The 16,339-nt window shown below is 39.4% G+C and overlaps 1 protein-coding gene across 1 annotated transcript; it reads right to left on the reverse strand.

The window, feature by feature from the left end:
* Positions 1–6,256: 6,256 nt before the first annotated feature.
* Positions 6,257–11,334, reverse strand: LOC105442548. Its single transcript, XM_011674755.2, has 2 exons — positions 10,506–11,334; positions 6,257–9,159 (listed from the first exon to the last, which is right to left on the reverse strand). The coding sequence occupies exons 1-2, from the start codon at positions 10,921–10,923 to the stop codon at positions 8,108–8,110; spliced, it is 1,470 nt and encodes a 489-aa protein (XP_011673057.2). The 5' UTR covers positions 10,924–11,334; the 3' UTR covers positions 6,257–8,107.
* Positions 11,335–16,339: the final 5,005 nt, after the last annotated feature.

The raw sequence follows: 16,339 nt of genomic DNA on the forward strand, positions 1-16,339 counted from the left end.
TAATAGATAAACGAAGAAAGCATTGTAGACGTGAATTTGTATCATTTCTTGTTTTATTACCAATCGAAAATAGCATGAGTGTGACTACCAAGCACAATGTACGATCTAAGATGGGAGGTTAGGTGGTGATGGTGATGGTGGTGGTGGTGGTGCACTGGTAATATCAATCAAAAGAAAGACAGTTGATACCATTTTCAAAGTTGAAATGACTATGCAAGAGTTGTCCTATTGTTCTGCATTATTATTGTTCATAGTTTGTGAAGTAGTTATAAATGCAAGCCCTAATATTGTTTTCAACAGCGAGAAAAAATACCCCTCCTGCGATAAAAGTAACCCCTTCATAGTTCATCATATTACGCTACGTGTCTAATGCAATTGTAATTATGAGTATAATTATTAAAGCATCATGCCAGCTAATATTTTCCTATAAAAAATGTCGATGGTATTACTTCACTCTTTTGTAATCTTACACAAACTCTAGCAACAGTTACATAATAACATATAACCTAATTTTTCTTCTTCTCATAAATATATACCCCTAATATTTCTCACAACTGTATAGTAGAAGTAGCTAGTAGTAGTAGTAATAGTAGGTCCATTTTGCACGTATATAGGGCTGTTTTTAAAGTAGTGGTTCAGTGGTAGGGATAGGGGCGTGGTCTTCGATAAGCCTCCAATATTCAAGGGGTGGGACACCTGTTGTTGTGCACACGCATCAGTCAGAAACAAATAGGTCTTATGTGATACGTACCAATTGATCCCATAATATTAATAAGTGGATGGATCATGAAAAGTTTACCCCAAAAAATTCTTGATAGATGATCCTGTACAAAATGTATATTATTTTATACCAACAGTCAAAGGAACATATTGAAAATTACAAGAAACCTAGAAACACGGTCATTACATTCAAAGTTTATGCATTTAGTAACGAGTTTTAAATCATGTATGAAACTATTAAACTTGCACCTTGTTTCAATCCGACAAAGCTTGATCCAAACAATTTTTTTTCAAAGGAAGAATGACTATAACAAACAAAAAGGAATATCAGTGTCAGTTTATATAACTACATGTATGTACATCTATGTTGCTCTGAAAGATTGAAACAGATTGAAAGCTTTACAAATATGTGTCATTTATTAACTATGATTGTGATTAAGTTATGATAAAACAGATCGATAATTCTCGGTTTCGTTTTTCTGGGCCGGACGCACTGCACATCTATTAATAACTACTACTACGACTAGTACTGACAACGACGATTACAAAAGTACGTGGCAAAAGTCGAATAATGTCTTTCTATAGAGACCTGTGTCATGCCAGAGCTCGAACCCAGGACCTTCGCATTTCCAGTCAAGTATTTAAACATCTGGACAGTGACACCTCTACCATTGGTGGGCTGTGCCATTAATTACTTGTATGATTGCAGTCGGCCAGCGGATAGTTCCACCTCGTGTGCTCCTGGTCATCTACCCCCATATTTCCCAAATAAAACCCTATAGCACTGAAGATAAGTGTAGGGGTAAGATCACCGGAGTGATCTACATTGATCTCATGTAGGTATCTATTGATTGCTGTCCAGTAAGCATCGTGAACGTGCTGTCGATGCTTTGCGATTTCGTACTTGAATCGCTTCCAAACGTGCTCCAGGTTTAGCCCTCCAATCGCAACGCACGGGACGACAAAGAACATGATTTTCTGTGAGCCGATCATAACATTGAGGAAAAGTAATATGGGGAGGTTCCGATGGTCAATATTTTTATCACTGAAAAAGAGATAATTCCAAACAAGATGAGCGGTTATTCCCCACGTCGCAACAACCATGGTGAAAGCCATCCATCTCCTGATGAGTCGACGTAGTACGTTGTACTGCGCGTAAAATCGGGATATTCTTCTGCGTACTCGATCGATATTGTTACCAGATGCTTGATCGCGGGCGAAAACAGAAATCTGACGCACTTCACATTCAAACGAGAGACGTTCGATATAGATGAGATAACAAAAACAACCATAAAAGATATAGCCAACGAAAGCACACCAGTGTGTTATTTCTTTATAGGTTGTTAGGGTAGAACAAGAGCGAAAATAGTAGTCATTGACAAAGCGAAGCATAGCATTTGTTACTGGCCATGTAAGGAAGAAAATCAGTCGAAACCAAGATAGACCTTTGGCGCCAAAACGTGAATTCTTCAGAATCGCAACGCGTGTCGAAAGAAAGGATCGGCACAGTGGATATTCTTCTCGATAACGGCGACCAAGGGTCAGGTAGAGAATTCTCGCGTAAAAACACCAGAAAGGTATGACCATGATTTGAAATAGGTACGTGAAGTATGACACCAGATGAAGAACTTCTTCTTTCTTGCCCCAGTAGAACCCCATGTAGCTCCGAAAATCATACGTCATCAGGCAGCACGATAGTAGGAGGTACAACAAATGTTGGAAGTTATCACCAAACCTGTAAAAGAAAACAAGAATATTATTAAGAATATGGTGAATCATGGATTTGTTTTTCTTACTCTAACCTAGACCGGTATCTAAAACAAGAATGGTATCTAAAACAAGAATTCGTTTTATCTTTCTGGTGATTCTTGTGCTAATGCTTACTTATGCCTGGATTACATTTGGCCCGGGCGCCGCACGATATTGGTCTACGATTTTTCTGCGATTTTGGTGGCATCGTAGGAGGCTCCGGGCTACGATGTTTGTGTTCACATTATCTACGAGCATCGTGCCATTTCTTGCATTAGCCCTCGGGGGCAGACCGGGACACATCCGTACAGAGGCTGCTCGGAGATTGTACGGAAATCGTGCAATTTCAGTGCAACACCCGCCAGTCTCTGCAACCTCCGCACGAAAATCGCACGGAGCTCGTGCAGCTTCCGTGCAGAGGTTGCGCGGAGAAGGCGCGGTGACCGCGCAGACTCCGTGCCTTTTTTTCGGCGTCTGTTGCCCCCATATTCACTGAAAAATCGCGCGTTTGCTGCACGATCAGCGTGAGGCCTCCACGCAATGCCCATGCGGGGATTGAGCAATGCCACCTACGACATGTCTACTGGCTACGGGCTTACGATTTTTCAAATTTGTTTAACTCCCCGCGAAACAAAATCGTAGTCGCCGCGGAAAATCTCACGGCCGCCTCCTGCCTCCCCACTGAGGCCGCACAGAAAAGGGGATACGGGCAGGATACGGGCCCCGTTGACTAATCGCAGGCGAAATGTAATCGCCATTGAAATGAAAATGCTAATTTCAAATCCAATTTTTAAAAATTGCAGTAAGCCTGTAGGATCGATAAGCATTAGTTTGCAAATAATGCAGATACCAATCGAAATAGATTTTCGTTAAATAGCATTGCTAGATAATGCAAAATAGAGAGCAATCTAGTTAATCAGTCACCCCCATTTTGAATTAAATTGTCATGATAAAGCAATGATAATCAATGAAGAACAGTGAAACACTCCATACAATTTCCAATTTGCCAAAAATATTGTTGTCTTTGAAATCGACACTTACATTTTCGGTCTTGAGCCCGTGCTTTCGCTGATCGATCTCCGACGTCGTCGTCGCTGTCGTGACTGTAGTCATATTTGTTTCCGTGTTTATTGACGTATTCTTGCGAGGAACTTTCATCCGAGTCTTCTCTCTCGTCGTTGAATGTCAATATTTCCTCATGTTTAATGGAATGTTGTGTTATCATCGTAGGCGATTTGGTTCTCAGCAACGGACTCCAGAGGCCGAGGAGTCCCAGTGTTACTTGGACGACGGGTGGTAAGGGGTAATTATCTCTCCAACGACTTTTAAGACGTCTCTTATTTGATTGGGGATGACATGTGCTTGATTCAATGCTTGAACTGTCAAATAGATGATCATCTATCAAAGGAGTAGTGTCATCATGCTGAATAGACAGAGAGTAATGATTATCCATGATGAGATTTACTTGATATTACGTTGAAGGAGAAGGGTCGTCTGGATAGCGATTCTAATGTCTCAAATAAAGAGTCTTTTTAATATGTTCAAAGTCACCTACGTAGCCCTATTAAATAACAACAGGTGCAGCAAGATAGAAAGTTCTTCGTCGGTATCATCAACTCAGGAGGGCAAAGCAAAACAATGCCTCAATAGTAACAGTTTTCCCCACCAAATGAAAGTCTCTTCATGTTGTCACATGAACATGAATATATAAGAGCAAGTGCAATTCAGGAATGGTAATAACGTCATTATAAGATAAGTCATACCGAGAACCAATCACATCGATTCTTCCAGGTGAATGATTACGCAAATTAGCAGTATATTGGACATAATAATTATGGCACAGGAAATCCTTCTGCGATTGGATCAGGGAGGTCAGACAAATAGTCTCACCTCCCTGATTGGATAGTGTTCGAGTGCTACAGATAGTTACTGGCTCTCAAGTAATAAGATATATAATTGTAGAGGTATAATTTCTGGTTTCCCTCTTACGAGGTGCTGCAGGTTTCGCTTCGCGTATGTCCTTATTGTTAAAAAAAATCATCTCAACTACGAAGCAGAGATAATTCAACTTGGTTATGATATGTCATAATAGTTGGGGAAGTACATCGGACATCGTTATGAATCAAGAATCCTTAAGACTTCTTTTCATGTCCTTTTCCTTTTCTTTACACACATGAATTTACTTCAACGTATGCTGTTGAATATGATTTCAGAAAAACACAAGCTTTCTGACTTTTCTCATAAAAAGCTATAAGGCTATAAGGATATTCACCATTATCATTATATTAATAAACCTTCATTTCACAAAACATTTCACAAAACATGTCATCATCGCAAATGACAGTTTTGTGTTAAAAGCGAGTGAAATCCTTGCATCTGGTTGGTTATCAGCAGATTTGTCACTGATTTTTGTCGACTGAATTGTCATTGAAAATAAGGCTTTGTGAAACGGGTCACAGGACTCTGGTATAAGTCGCCTAAAGAGGCAATCCCAATTGAAGAGGAATTTATCACAATCGCAGTAAGTTTTTTTATTATATGTAATGATTTGCACCAATCATATCATTCTCTTTCTTCAACAATAGAGAAAGAAGAAGTTAAATACCAGTGAGATGTCGGAAACACTCTCGAGAAACTAAAGATTCGTTTGCCAATATATTAGTACCACCAATTTGTGTTTGTGTATGTGAGGGGGGGGGGGGGTCGGCGTTGGAATTGATGTGCATATTAGGATGAGATAAAGAGAAAGAGAGACCGAGAACAAAATGTTATGTTTCAAGATTAATTTTCTCTTGCACATGTGATGTTAGTATTTCGGTGGTATATAAATACAAGAACTGTTTCTCGTAGAGAACCTTCTCGACTATTGATTTTAAAATCTAATATTTCATTCTAGAGAACCTTCTCGACTATTCATTGTGTTGAAGAGATGTGTTGCAGAGTTGCGGGATCATACTACTCCCAAGGTACAAACCCAGATAAAAACCCAATAGAGCCGAAGATATGAGTAGGGGTGTCACCACCGGAATGATCCACACTTATCTTATACAGATAACTTTCGATGGCCACCCAGAAAGCTTCATTGGTATCCTTTTATAAAGAGGAGTGACTTGTAGTTTCACTGACATTTTGTTTAAGGGGGAGGGGTTCAAAATGAGGCGTCAGCTGGCTTTCAATTGCAGGGGCGGATCCAGCCGGCGGCAGGGGAGGGGGCCCAATTCGTGAGAAAATATTTAGCGGTGAAACAGCCAGCCGGTGAATAATCGGGGGGGGGGGGGGGTGGACACCTTTTTTTGTTGGCCCTCGAAAATGTGAAAATTCGCACCCCTCCCCCCCCCCTTGACCACCAGGGGAGGGGGCCCATCTCCAAAAAAGGTAAAATTGACGTGTTTGTACCTGTTTTTCCCCGGGGAAGGGGGGCCCCCTAGATCCGCCACTGTTCAATTGTGCTTGAAGCGGAAATCAACGACCCGATTGGATAATCATTATATTTCACATTTATTCCTTTTTCACTTTCCTTTCTCCTTAACTGTTTGTCTTCTCTCTCTCTCTCTCTATCCCTCTCTCTCTCTTTCTCTCTCTCGCTCTCTCTCTCCAGTTCTTTCCCCTATCTTTTCTCGATTATTCCTGCTTTTCTCTCTTTCTCTCTCTCTCTCTCTCTCTCTGTATTCCCATTCCTATCCACTCCACTTTTTTTCTTCCCTCGCGCTTTGAATATCATTTCCTTTCTTTTCTCCAACTTAATAGATAAACGAAGAAAGCATTGTAGACCTGAATTTGTTTCATTTCTTGTTTTATTACCAATCGAAAATAGCATGAGTGTGACGAAGCACAAAATATCGTGTAATCTGAACTCTTTCACAAACTTATGAGGAAGAAACTGAAGGTGGGAGGTTAGGTGGTGGTTGTGGTAGTGGTGATGGTGATGGTGGTGGTGGGTGTGATGGTGGTTAAGACCATTTTCAAAAGTAAAATGAACTATACAAGAACTTTCCTACTGTATGATCACTGTTCATATTTTGTGCAGTCGTGTTTTGTTTTTTCCCTCTCTTTCCCTCAACCGAGGTGTTTATTTCCATAATTTCAATACATATTTGCATTTTTCACTCAATGATTGAATACAAAATTACATTTGCTAAAAAAAAGTCAAGTATTCATCAACTCTTCCAGCTCAGTATTATTTTCTTTGCTAACACATAACATACTTTAAAACAATTTTAGCGAAGTAGTAATAAATGTTGGACAGTATTGATAAAACCCCCACATTGTTTTCAACAGCAAGAAAATGTTCCCCTCCTGCGATCAAAATATTACCCCTTCAAAGTTCATCATGTTTGCGATGCCGTACGCAACATGTCTACGCAATTGTAATTATGAGTAAAGCTAAATGGACATAATGCCAGCTTTTTCTTTCTACAAAATAACTCACCATTATCACTTCGCACTTATCCTTCTGTAATCTTACATGAGCTCTAGCAAGTAACATGAACTTACATGTTTTACCCAAATCCTAGGAGACTTCTTTTTCCTGAAACAAACATATTTCCAATTTTGATTTTAATGGTTGATTTAATGTATTCACATTATCATAACAATCTTTACTGGATATATTTTCTATCATTCAGAGCAGCATATACATTCATAGGTGTAGTTCTAAGATTCCGACCGACAGTGGTAATGATTTGTTAAGGTAGTTCTTACTTTAAAGCGCGTCTGTACTAGTGTGGACAGGACGAATTAGACCTCCCAGCGAGGTCACTGACAGGTGGCTATCTCATAAACTCAGCTCTCAATTAACATAAGGAAAAGAGGATCATGGGGGACCAACAGGCACCGATTAGGCATTGTTTTTTATATAGAGGGAACAAGTAGCTACAATAAGTACAGTGGGCCTTTAAAATTACTTCTTGATATACCACAAAGAAGAACAAAGTGCAACTTTAAACAGTTTCATGCATGATTTATAACTTAATTAGTTAATGTATAAATGTTAAATCTAATAAGCGTCATTTGTATGTTTCTTTGAAATTGTCAATATCCTCCTTTGACCTTTTTGATAATTTACATTTTGTACAGAACCATCTATCAACAATTTTGGGGGAACTTCTTCAAGATCAATCTACTTCCTCCAAAATATTTTTGGATCAAATGGCACGTATCACGTGCGATGCATTTGTTTCCGACTGATGCGTGTGCCCCAACCCTCGAATATTGGAGGCCTATCGAAGACCACGCCCCTATCCCTACCACTGAATAACCACTTTACAAACAGCCCTACGTGAAAAATGGACCTAGTATTACTACTACTCCTACCATCACCACGACTACTACTTCTACTACATCTATACTACTAAAGCTGCTACTACTACTAGTAGTAATATTATTACTAACTGGATATGTTTATAGCGCTCATAATGACCATGGTGCTCAAAAGCGGTTGACAAATACACAGGTTCAAGCTGGTTATCGATGACTGTGTACACCGCATTCATAGGTAAACTTTCCTAACGAATGGGAGGAGAGTATACGTGGTAAAAAGTCGTTTTGTCTTTCTATAGAGACTAGTGTCACGCCGGAACTCGAACCCATGACCTTCGCCCTTCCAGTCAAGTATTTAAACATCTAGACAGCGTCGCCTCTACCGTGTATGATTGCAGTCCGCCGGTGGATAGTTCCACCTCGTGTGCTCCTGGTCGTTGTCCCCCATATGTCCCAAATAAAACCCTATAGCACTGAAGATAAGTGTAGGGGTAAGATCACCGGAGTGATCTACATTGATCTCATGTAGGTATCTATTGATTGCTGTCCAGTAACCATCGTGGACGTGCTGTCGATGCTTTGCGATTTCGTTCCTGAATCGCTTCCAGACGTGCTCCAGGTTTAAACCTCCAATCGCAACGCACGGCACGACGAAGAACATGATTTTCTGTGAGCTGACCACGACATTGAGGAAACGTAATATGGGGATGTTCTGAAGGTCAATATTTTTATCACTGAAAACGAGATAATTCCATAGAATATGAGCGGTAAGTCCCCAAGTCGCAACAACCATGGTGAAAGCCATCCATGTCCTGATCAGTCGACGTAGTACGTTGTACTGCGCGTAAAATCGGGATATTCTTCTGCGTACTTGATCGATATTCTTTCCCGATGCCTGTTCGCGGGCGAAAGCAGAAATCTGATGCACTTCACATTCAAACGAAAGACGTTCGATATAGATGAGATAACAAAAACAACCATAAAAGATATAGCCAAGAAAAGCACACCAGTGTGTTATTTCTTTATATAATGTGACGAAAGAGCAATATCGAAAATAGTAGTCATTGGCAAAGCGAAGCATGGCATTTGTTACTGGCCATGCAAGAAAGAAAATCAGTCGAAACCAGGATAGACCTTTGGCGCCAAAACGTGAATTCCTCAGAATCGCTACGCGTGTCGAAAGAAAGGATCGGCAAAGGGGATATCCTTCTCGATAACGGCGACCAAGGGTCAGATAGAGAATTCGCGCGTAGAAACACCAGAAAGGTATGACCATGATTTGAAATAGGTACGTGAAGTATGACACCAGATGAAGAACATCTTCTTTCTTGCCCCTGTAGAACCCCATGTATCTCCGAAAATCATACGTCATCAGGCAGCACGATAGAAGGAGGTACAAGAAGGCGCAAATGTTAGAAGTTATCACCCAACCTGTAAAAGATAATAATAAAAAGTAAAACGATTATGATGAAAGGATTTTTCTTTCTTTTTAATACCGGTATCTAAATCGAGAATTTGTTTCTTTCTTGGGATTCTTGCAATAATATCAAACTTACCTATTTTGGAGTTTAAATTAAAAGGATTATATAAAACAGAGGCATGGTGAGATATACTTGGACGCCTTTACGTGATCTCACAGGCAGCATGTACACATTGATCCGCTAGTAAAGCCAACGATAATTCAATTAAGGAAAACAAAACAATAAGTTGACTAGTGCCGTATCCAGAATTTAGGGAAGGGAGGGGGTCTACTGCCCCCCCCCCCCAAAAAAAAGTCTTGACGCCCAAATCATGCCAATGCTAGGGGGTTCGAACAGTCGTGAAGTGTGGATCGAGCCATTGAATTGAAAATTCTAATTTCAAATCCAATTTTAAAAAGTTGCACTAAGAGTGTAGGTTCGATAAGCATTAGTTCTGTGAATATACAACTTGTGTGTTATACGATACCAAATTGGAAATAGATTTAGTTGAATAACGTTGCTATAATTATATTGCAAAACAGACTCAATAGAGAGCACTCTGGAGATGTGAGTTGGTCTAGCGGCACGTTCACTTGGTCAGCTCTCTGTCTTCGCCTACAAACTGACTCAGGCGACCCCGTTTCGAAACTGAGTCACGTCTTTCGTGAATAATCGTGAATAATCATGTGTTTGATACACGTCTGTAAAAACCCAATTACACACACACACACACACACCCACACACACACACTCCAGCAAGTTACCCAGTCATTGTCTCCCTCTTATAATTTTAGTTGTCATGATCAAGAACTAAAATTAGAATAGACTTTTGTAAATGAAAAAATTCCATGGATAAAATTGACGCTTATATCACGTTTAGTAAAATTAATTAATATAAGCGTGATATCTTGTGACTTTCTCAAAGATGAAGGGCGTGGCTAACCAAAGAGCTCCTCCGATTATGATCCGGCAACTATTACTCTGGTCTTTATATCGTCAAAGATAAAGTAAATGATTGTATTAGGGTCAGTGTTTTGTAACTCGGGTTTTGGGTTAGGGTTAGGGGTTGAGTTCGGTGCACGGTTGAAGTAAGGAATGGTTTAGAGCAGGATATTGACTGTAGAATAATTGTCACCAGAGTATGTGTTGCCGATACGATATGTATTTATATACCAAATCATCAAATAAATGCAACCGGAAAGGTCACCCCATACTATATTTTATATTCCCTAATTTAAATTAAATGTGGATAGCAATGAAGAACAGCGAAACACACCATTTGTCCAACATATTTTTGTCTGTGCAATAGATACTTACAATTTCGATCTTTGGCCCGTGCTTTTCTTGGCCGATCTCCGACGGCGTCGACGCTGTCATGACTGTAGTCGTATCTTTTCCCGTTTTTATCGACGTATTCTTGTGTCGAACCGTCATCCGAGTCTTCTCCCTGGTCTCTGTCGTCCTTGTTTGTCAATACTTCTTCAATGTTATTGGGATATTGCGATATTGTCGAAGGTGAATGGGTTCTCCGCAGTGGACTCCAGAGGCCGAGGAGTCCCAGTGTTACTTGGACGACGGGTGGTAAGGGGTAATTATCTCTCCAACGACTTTTAAGACGTATCTTATTTGATTGGGGATAACATGTGCTTGATTCAATGCTTGAACTGTCAAATAGATGATCCTCTACCAGGGGAGTAGTTTCATCACGCCGAATAGACAGGAAGTAGTTATGCATGATGAGATTTACTTGATATTACGTTGAAGGAGAAGGGTCGTCTGGATAGCGATTCTAATGTCTCAAAGAGTGTTTGTAATTTGTTCAAAATCCCCTACGTAGCCCTATTAAATAACAACAGGTCCAGCACGGTAGAAAGTTCTTCGTCTGTATCCTCAACTCAGAGGAGCTAAGTAAAACAACGTCTCAATAGTTACAGTTTTCAACACCGAACGTACGTCCCTTCACATGTTTTATTATGAACGTGATTTAGAGCAAGTGAACTGGGAGAATGACAAGAACGTGACACCTCTCCTGTAAGACGTTCTTCACTCTGTAATTCCCACCCATAAACAATACCGAGAACCAATCGCATCGAATCTTCCAGCTAATGATTATGCAAATTAGCAGTTTTCTCAAGGACATCTAGAATTACGGCACGGAAACTCATCTGTCATATGATATATTATTCGAGAGTTATAAATAGTATCTTACTGCTCATTAGCAATTAAATACATATTACAGAGACATAATTTCCTTCCTGCAGAGTGGTGCAGGTTTCACATTACGTATGTCATTATTATTATTTAAAAAAATCACCTCACTTGAATTAGGAACCAGGGATTATTAATCACAGTTACATTATGTAATACTAGTTAGGGGAATTACATCGGACAAATTTCACAATGTTTCATTGTAATGAATCATAAAATAGGTCTTTTCAAGTCCATTTTCTTTTCTTTATGCACATTTATTTACTTCTACGTTGCGGTGGAATATGATTTCAGGAAAACAGTAGTTTTCTGACTTTTCTAAAAAATAGTTTATCACAGCTGTAAGGGTATTCACCATAATTATTCTTTTAATAAGCGTTTATGTCTCTTGTTTGAGTCAACTAAAGAGGTAATCCCACTTGTAGAAGAATTTATCATAATCACAGTAATTGTTTATCATAACAATTTGCACAAATCATATTATTCTTAACATTCTTTTTCTTCATCATAAATCATTATAGCGAAAGAAGAAGTTATACCAATGAGATGATTCGACACTTTCTTGCGAGATGTCGAAAACACATGCGAAACTAAAAAATCGTTTGCAAATTTGAAGGCTACCACAAATATGTGTGTGAAGGTAGGAGGTGGGGGTGGTGGGAGTTGGTTTCCATGTGAGAGAGAGAGAGAGAGAGAGAGAGAGACCAAGAACAAAACAAACCAGGGGAAGGTGGGGGGGGGGGGGTCTTCAAATTCGGCGTCAGCGGGCTTTTAGGGGTGCTGGAACCGGAAATAAACGACCCAATTATTGGACAATCATTATATTTCACATTCCCTTCTCATTTCCTTTTCTCCTGAAACTTTTTTTTCACTCTCTCTCTCTCTTTCTCAAGTTCTTCCCCCTCTCCTCTCTTGATTATTCCTGCTTTTTTTTCACTCTCTCTCTCTCTCTTTCTCTCTCCTCTCTCTCTCTCTCTGCATCCCTACTTATATCCACTCTTGTTGTATTACCGATTGAAAATGGCAGCTGGTGGGCGTTTCACAAGACAGGTTTTGTTATAAGATACTGAAATCCTTGCTTCCGATTGGTTATCAGCAGATTTGTCACTGATTTTTGTCATTTGTCATTGAAAAAAGGCTTTGTGAAACGCCCCCAGGAGTGTGACGAAGCACAAAGTACCGTGTGATCTGAACTCATGAATAAACTTAGGAGAAAGACACCGAAGATGGGAGGTAAGTAAAGGAGGTGGTTGTGATTTCAGTTCAACTCAGTTTCAGTTTAGTTTCTTTTATTTTACATGAACAAAAATACATTAACAAAACATAGCATATTCAACAAATTGATATTCATGAACACTATAAAGACATTTACACAGCATAAGTTTATATTGCATTTACACGAGATTATTTCAAAATTACATGTGAAAAAGAAACGTCAAAAGCATAGCTTGTAGAGTTTAATTTAAGCTCCTCGAAATCATTTCGACACAGTGTCATTCAAAATCAGGTAGAAGTATAATGATTTCAGAAGAAATATCGAAAAGCAAGTATCACGTAAAGCAAAGTATACATACATAAACAATGAAATGATATAGATGATGGATGTAAGGAAAAAGAGAAGTAGGATGAAAAGGTAAAGATTGGGAGTCAGAAGAAGAATGAGTGAATAAATGAGGAAGTTTTAAAATGGAATTTTCAAGGTCGGGAGCCACAGTCGGGGGAAAAAAGAATAATAGTGCTTTACGCGTTCAAATTCAGGAATAGCAATTAAAAAATATTTAAAAATCTGACACACCTTTTAAGCTGTTTGAGTGGTTTGAGTGTTTAGTTGATGATGGTGATGGTGGTGACGATGGTGGATGTAATGGTGTTAAGGAGGTTGGTGTTGATGGTATCATGGTAAAGAACATTTTCAAACGTAAAATGCATTATACAAGAACTGACCTATTGTTCAGTATTATCACTGTTCATATTTTTTGAAGCAGTTATAAATGCGTGACAGGATTGATAATGCCCCACATTGTTTTCAACAGGTGTTGTTCCAGGAGTTCAACCGACACTGGGAATGATTTGTCGAGGTCTCTCTTCCTTTAAAACAACTTATTAATCTACCATCTTCTAAAACAAGGTGCACATTTAAACAGCTTTATGCATGATTCATAACTCAGTTACCTAATGAACAAACTTTAAATCTAATAACCGTCCTTTCTGTGTTTCTGTGCGATTGGCAATATCTTCCGTTGAACTTTTTGATTATTATTATTTTGTACAGAACCATTTATCAACAATTTGGGGGACCTTTTTCATGATCCATCCACTTCCTCCAAAATTATGGGATCAACTAGCACGTATCACATGCGACGTATTTGTCTCTGACTGATGCGTGTGTCACACCCCTTGAATATTGGAGGCCTATCGAAGACCACGCCCCTATCCCTACCACTAAACAATCACTTTCTTTTTCTTTTTCTAATGTATATATATGTATTTCAATGTATTTCTTTGCCTATGTCTTACAACAATGTATAATGTCATTTTTACTGTGATTGGAATCAAATAAAGTTCAATTCATTTCAATTCAACTTTACAAACCAACCTACGTGCACAATGGAACTACTATTACCTTCACGACTTCTACTACTACTATTACATCTATACTACTACACTTACTACTTTTACTATAAATAACAGGATATGTTTATAGAGCTAATATTCACCAGCAAAGTGCTCAAAAGCGGTTGACCATAACCCCGGTCCGAGCTAGACTATCGACGACTGACGTGTTCACAGCATTCAAGGAAATCCGTCCTACCGATAGATATACCTATTTAACGAATGGGTGCAGAGTTCATCGGTCGATTAATGTCTTTCTATAGAAACTAGTGTCACGCCGGAACTCGAACCCTTGACCATCGCACTTCCAGTCAAGCATTTAAAAATCTGGATAGCGACACATCTAGGCTCTCCTATGATATGTATGATTGCAGTCCGCCGGCGGATAGTTCCACCTTGTGTGCTCCTGGTCGTTTTCACCCATATGTCCCAAATAAAACCCTATAGCACTGAAGATAAGTGTAGGGGTAAGATCACCGGAGCGATCTACATTGATCTCATGTAGGTATCTATTGATGGCTGTCCAGTAAGTTTCGTGGACGTGCTGTCGATGCTTTGCGATTTCGTACCTGAATCGCTTCCAAACGTGCTCCAGGTTTAGCCCACCAATCGCAACGCACGGGACGACGAAGAACATGATTTTCTGTGAGCCGATCAAGACATTGAGGAAAAGTAATTTGGGGAGGTTCCGAACGTCAATATTTTTATCACTAAAAACGAGATAATTCCAAAGAATATGAGCGGTCAGTCCCCAAGTCGCAACAACCATGGTGAAAGCCATCCATCTCCTGATGGGTCGACGTAGTACGTTGTACTGCGCGTAAAGTCGGGATATTCTTCTGTACACTCGATCGATATTTTTAACCGATGCCTGTTTGCGGGCGAAAGCAGAAATATGACGGACTTCGCATTCAAACGAAATACGTTCGATATAGATGAGATAACAAAAACAACCATAAAAGATATAGCCAAGAAAAGCACACCAGTGTGTTATTTCTTTATATGTTGTTAGGGTAGAACAAGATTGAAAATAGTAGTCATTGACAAAGCGAAGCATAGCATTTGTTACTGGCCATGCAAGAAAGAAAATCAGCCGAAACCAGGATAGACCTTTGGCGCCAAAACGTGAATTCCTCAGAATCGCTACGCGTGTCGAAAGAAAGGATCGGCAAAGTGGATATCCTTCTCGATAACGGCGACCAAGGGTGAGGTAGAGAATTCGCGCGTAGAAACACCAGAAAGGTATGACCATGATTTGAAAGAGGTACGTAAAGTATGCAACCAGATGAAGAAATTCTTCTTTCTTGCCCCAGTAGAACTTCATGTAGCTCTGAAAATCATACGTCATCAGGCAGCACGGTAAAAGGAGGTACAAGAAGGCGCAAATGTTAAAGGTTTTCACCCAACCTGTAAAAGAAAATAATCAAATGAATACGATTAAGATGATTTTTTCTTCTTCTTACAATACCTAGCATGGTATCTGAAACAAGAAAACGTTTCTTTACTGGGATTCTTGCAAAAATATGCAACCTACTCACTTGGGAGTTTAACTAAAAGAACTATAGAAAAACTGGTCTGGTAAGATTAAGTTAGGGCACGTCTTGATGTGATAGTCCATTTACATCACGTTACTTCTCTCAGTCTAAGTCATAGCATGTTAAGATTGAGCCGCTTATAAAGCTAGCGATAATCTAATTAATGGGAAGAAGAAAAATCAGTTTTCTAGTGCCGTTTCAAGAATTTAGGGAATGGTGGGGTCTACTTAAGATGCCCCAAAACAGCCCTGGCGCCGAAATCATGCCAATGCTATGGGGCTTAGATAGTGGTTTAATGATTGAGCCATTGAAATGAAAATTCTTTTTTTCAAATCCAATTTTAAAAACTTGCATTAAGAGTGTAGGATCGATAAGCATTTTCGTTAAATAATATTGCTCGATAATGGAAAACGGAGAGCACTCCAGCAAGTTACCGAGCCATCGTCTCCCTCTCATCATTTAAATTATCATGATAAAGAAATATGGAATAGGCCTTCTTTGTAATGGGTCAATTCCATGGATAAAATTTACGCTTATATAAAGTGAAGTGAAGTTTTTATTTTTATTAGAAGCGTGATATCTTGTGACTTTCCCAAAGATGAAGGGCGTACTGGCTATAACCAGAGAGCTCCTCCGATATAATATGTCCAGCGACTATCAATCTTTATTTCGTCAAAGATATAAATCATGATTGTATTAGGGATTTAGGGTTCCTTAACTCGGGTTTTAGGTTAGGGGTTGAGTTCGATGCACGGTTGAAGTTAGGCATGGGATTAGAGCACGTTATTAGCCGTA

The sequence above is a fragment of the Strongylocentrotus purpuratus genome, unplaced genomic scaffold (assembly GCF_000002235.5).
Source record: "Strongylocentrotus purpuratus isolate Spur 01 unplaced genomic scaffold, Spur_5.0 spur5_scaffold_14, whole genome shotgun sequence".
Taxonomy (NCBI): domain Eukaryota; kingdom Metazoa; phylum Echinodermata; class Echinoidea; order Camarodonta; family Strongylocentrotidae; genus Strongylocentrotus; species Strongylocentrotus purpuratus.

What these genes read in the sequence shown, in the direction of transcription:
- LOC105442548 (XM_011674755.2), bottom strand. Translation starts at nt 10,923, where the DNA reads ATGCATAACTACTTCCTGTCTATTCGGCGTGATGAAACTACTCCCCTG. An exon ending in ACGGGCCAAAGATCGAAATT is followed by an intron (nt 9,160 to 10,505) that starts GTAAGTATCTAT and finishes TATCTTTTACAG; the next exon opens with GTTGGGTGATAACTTCTAAC.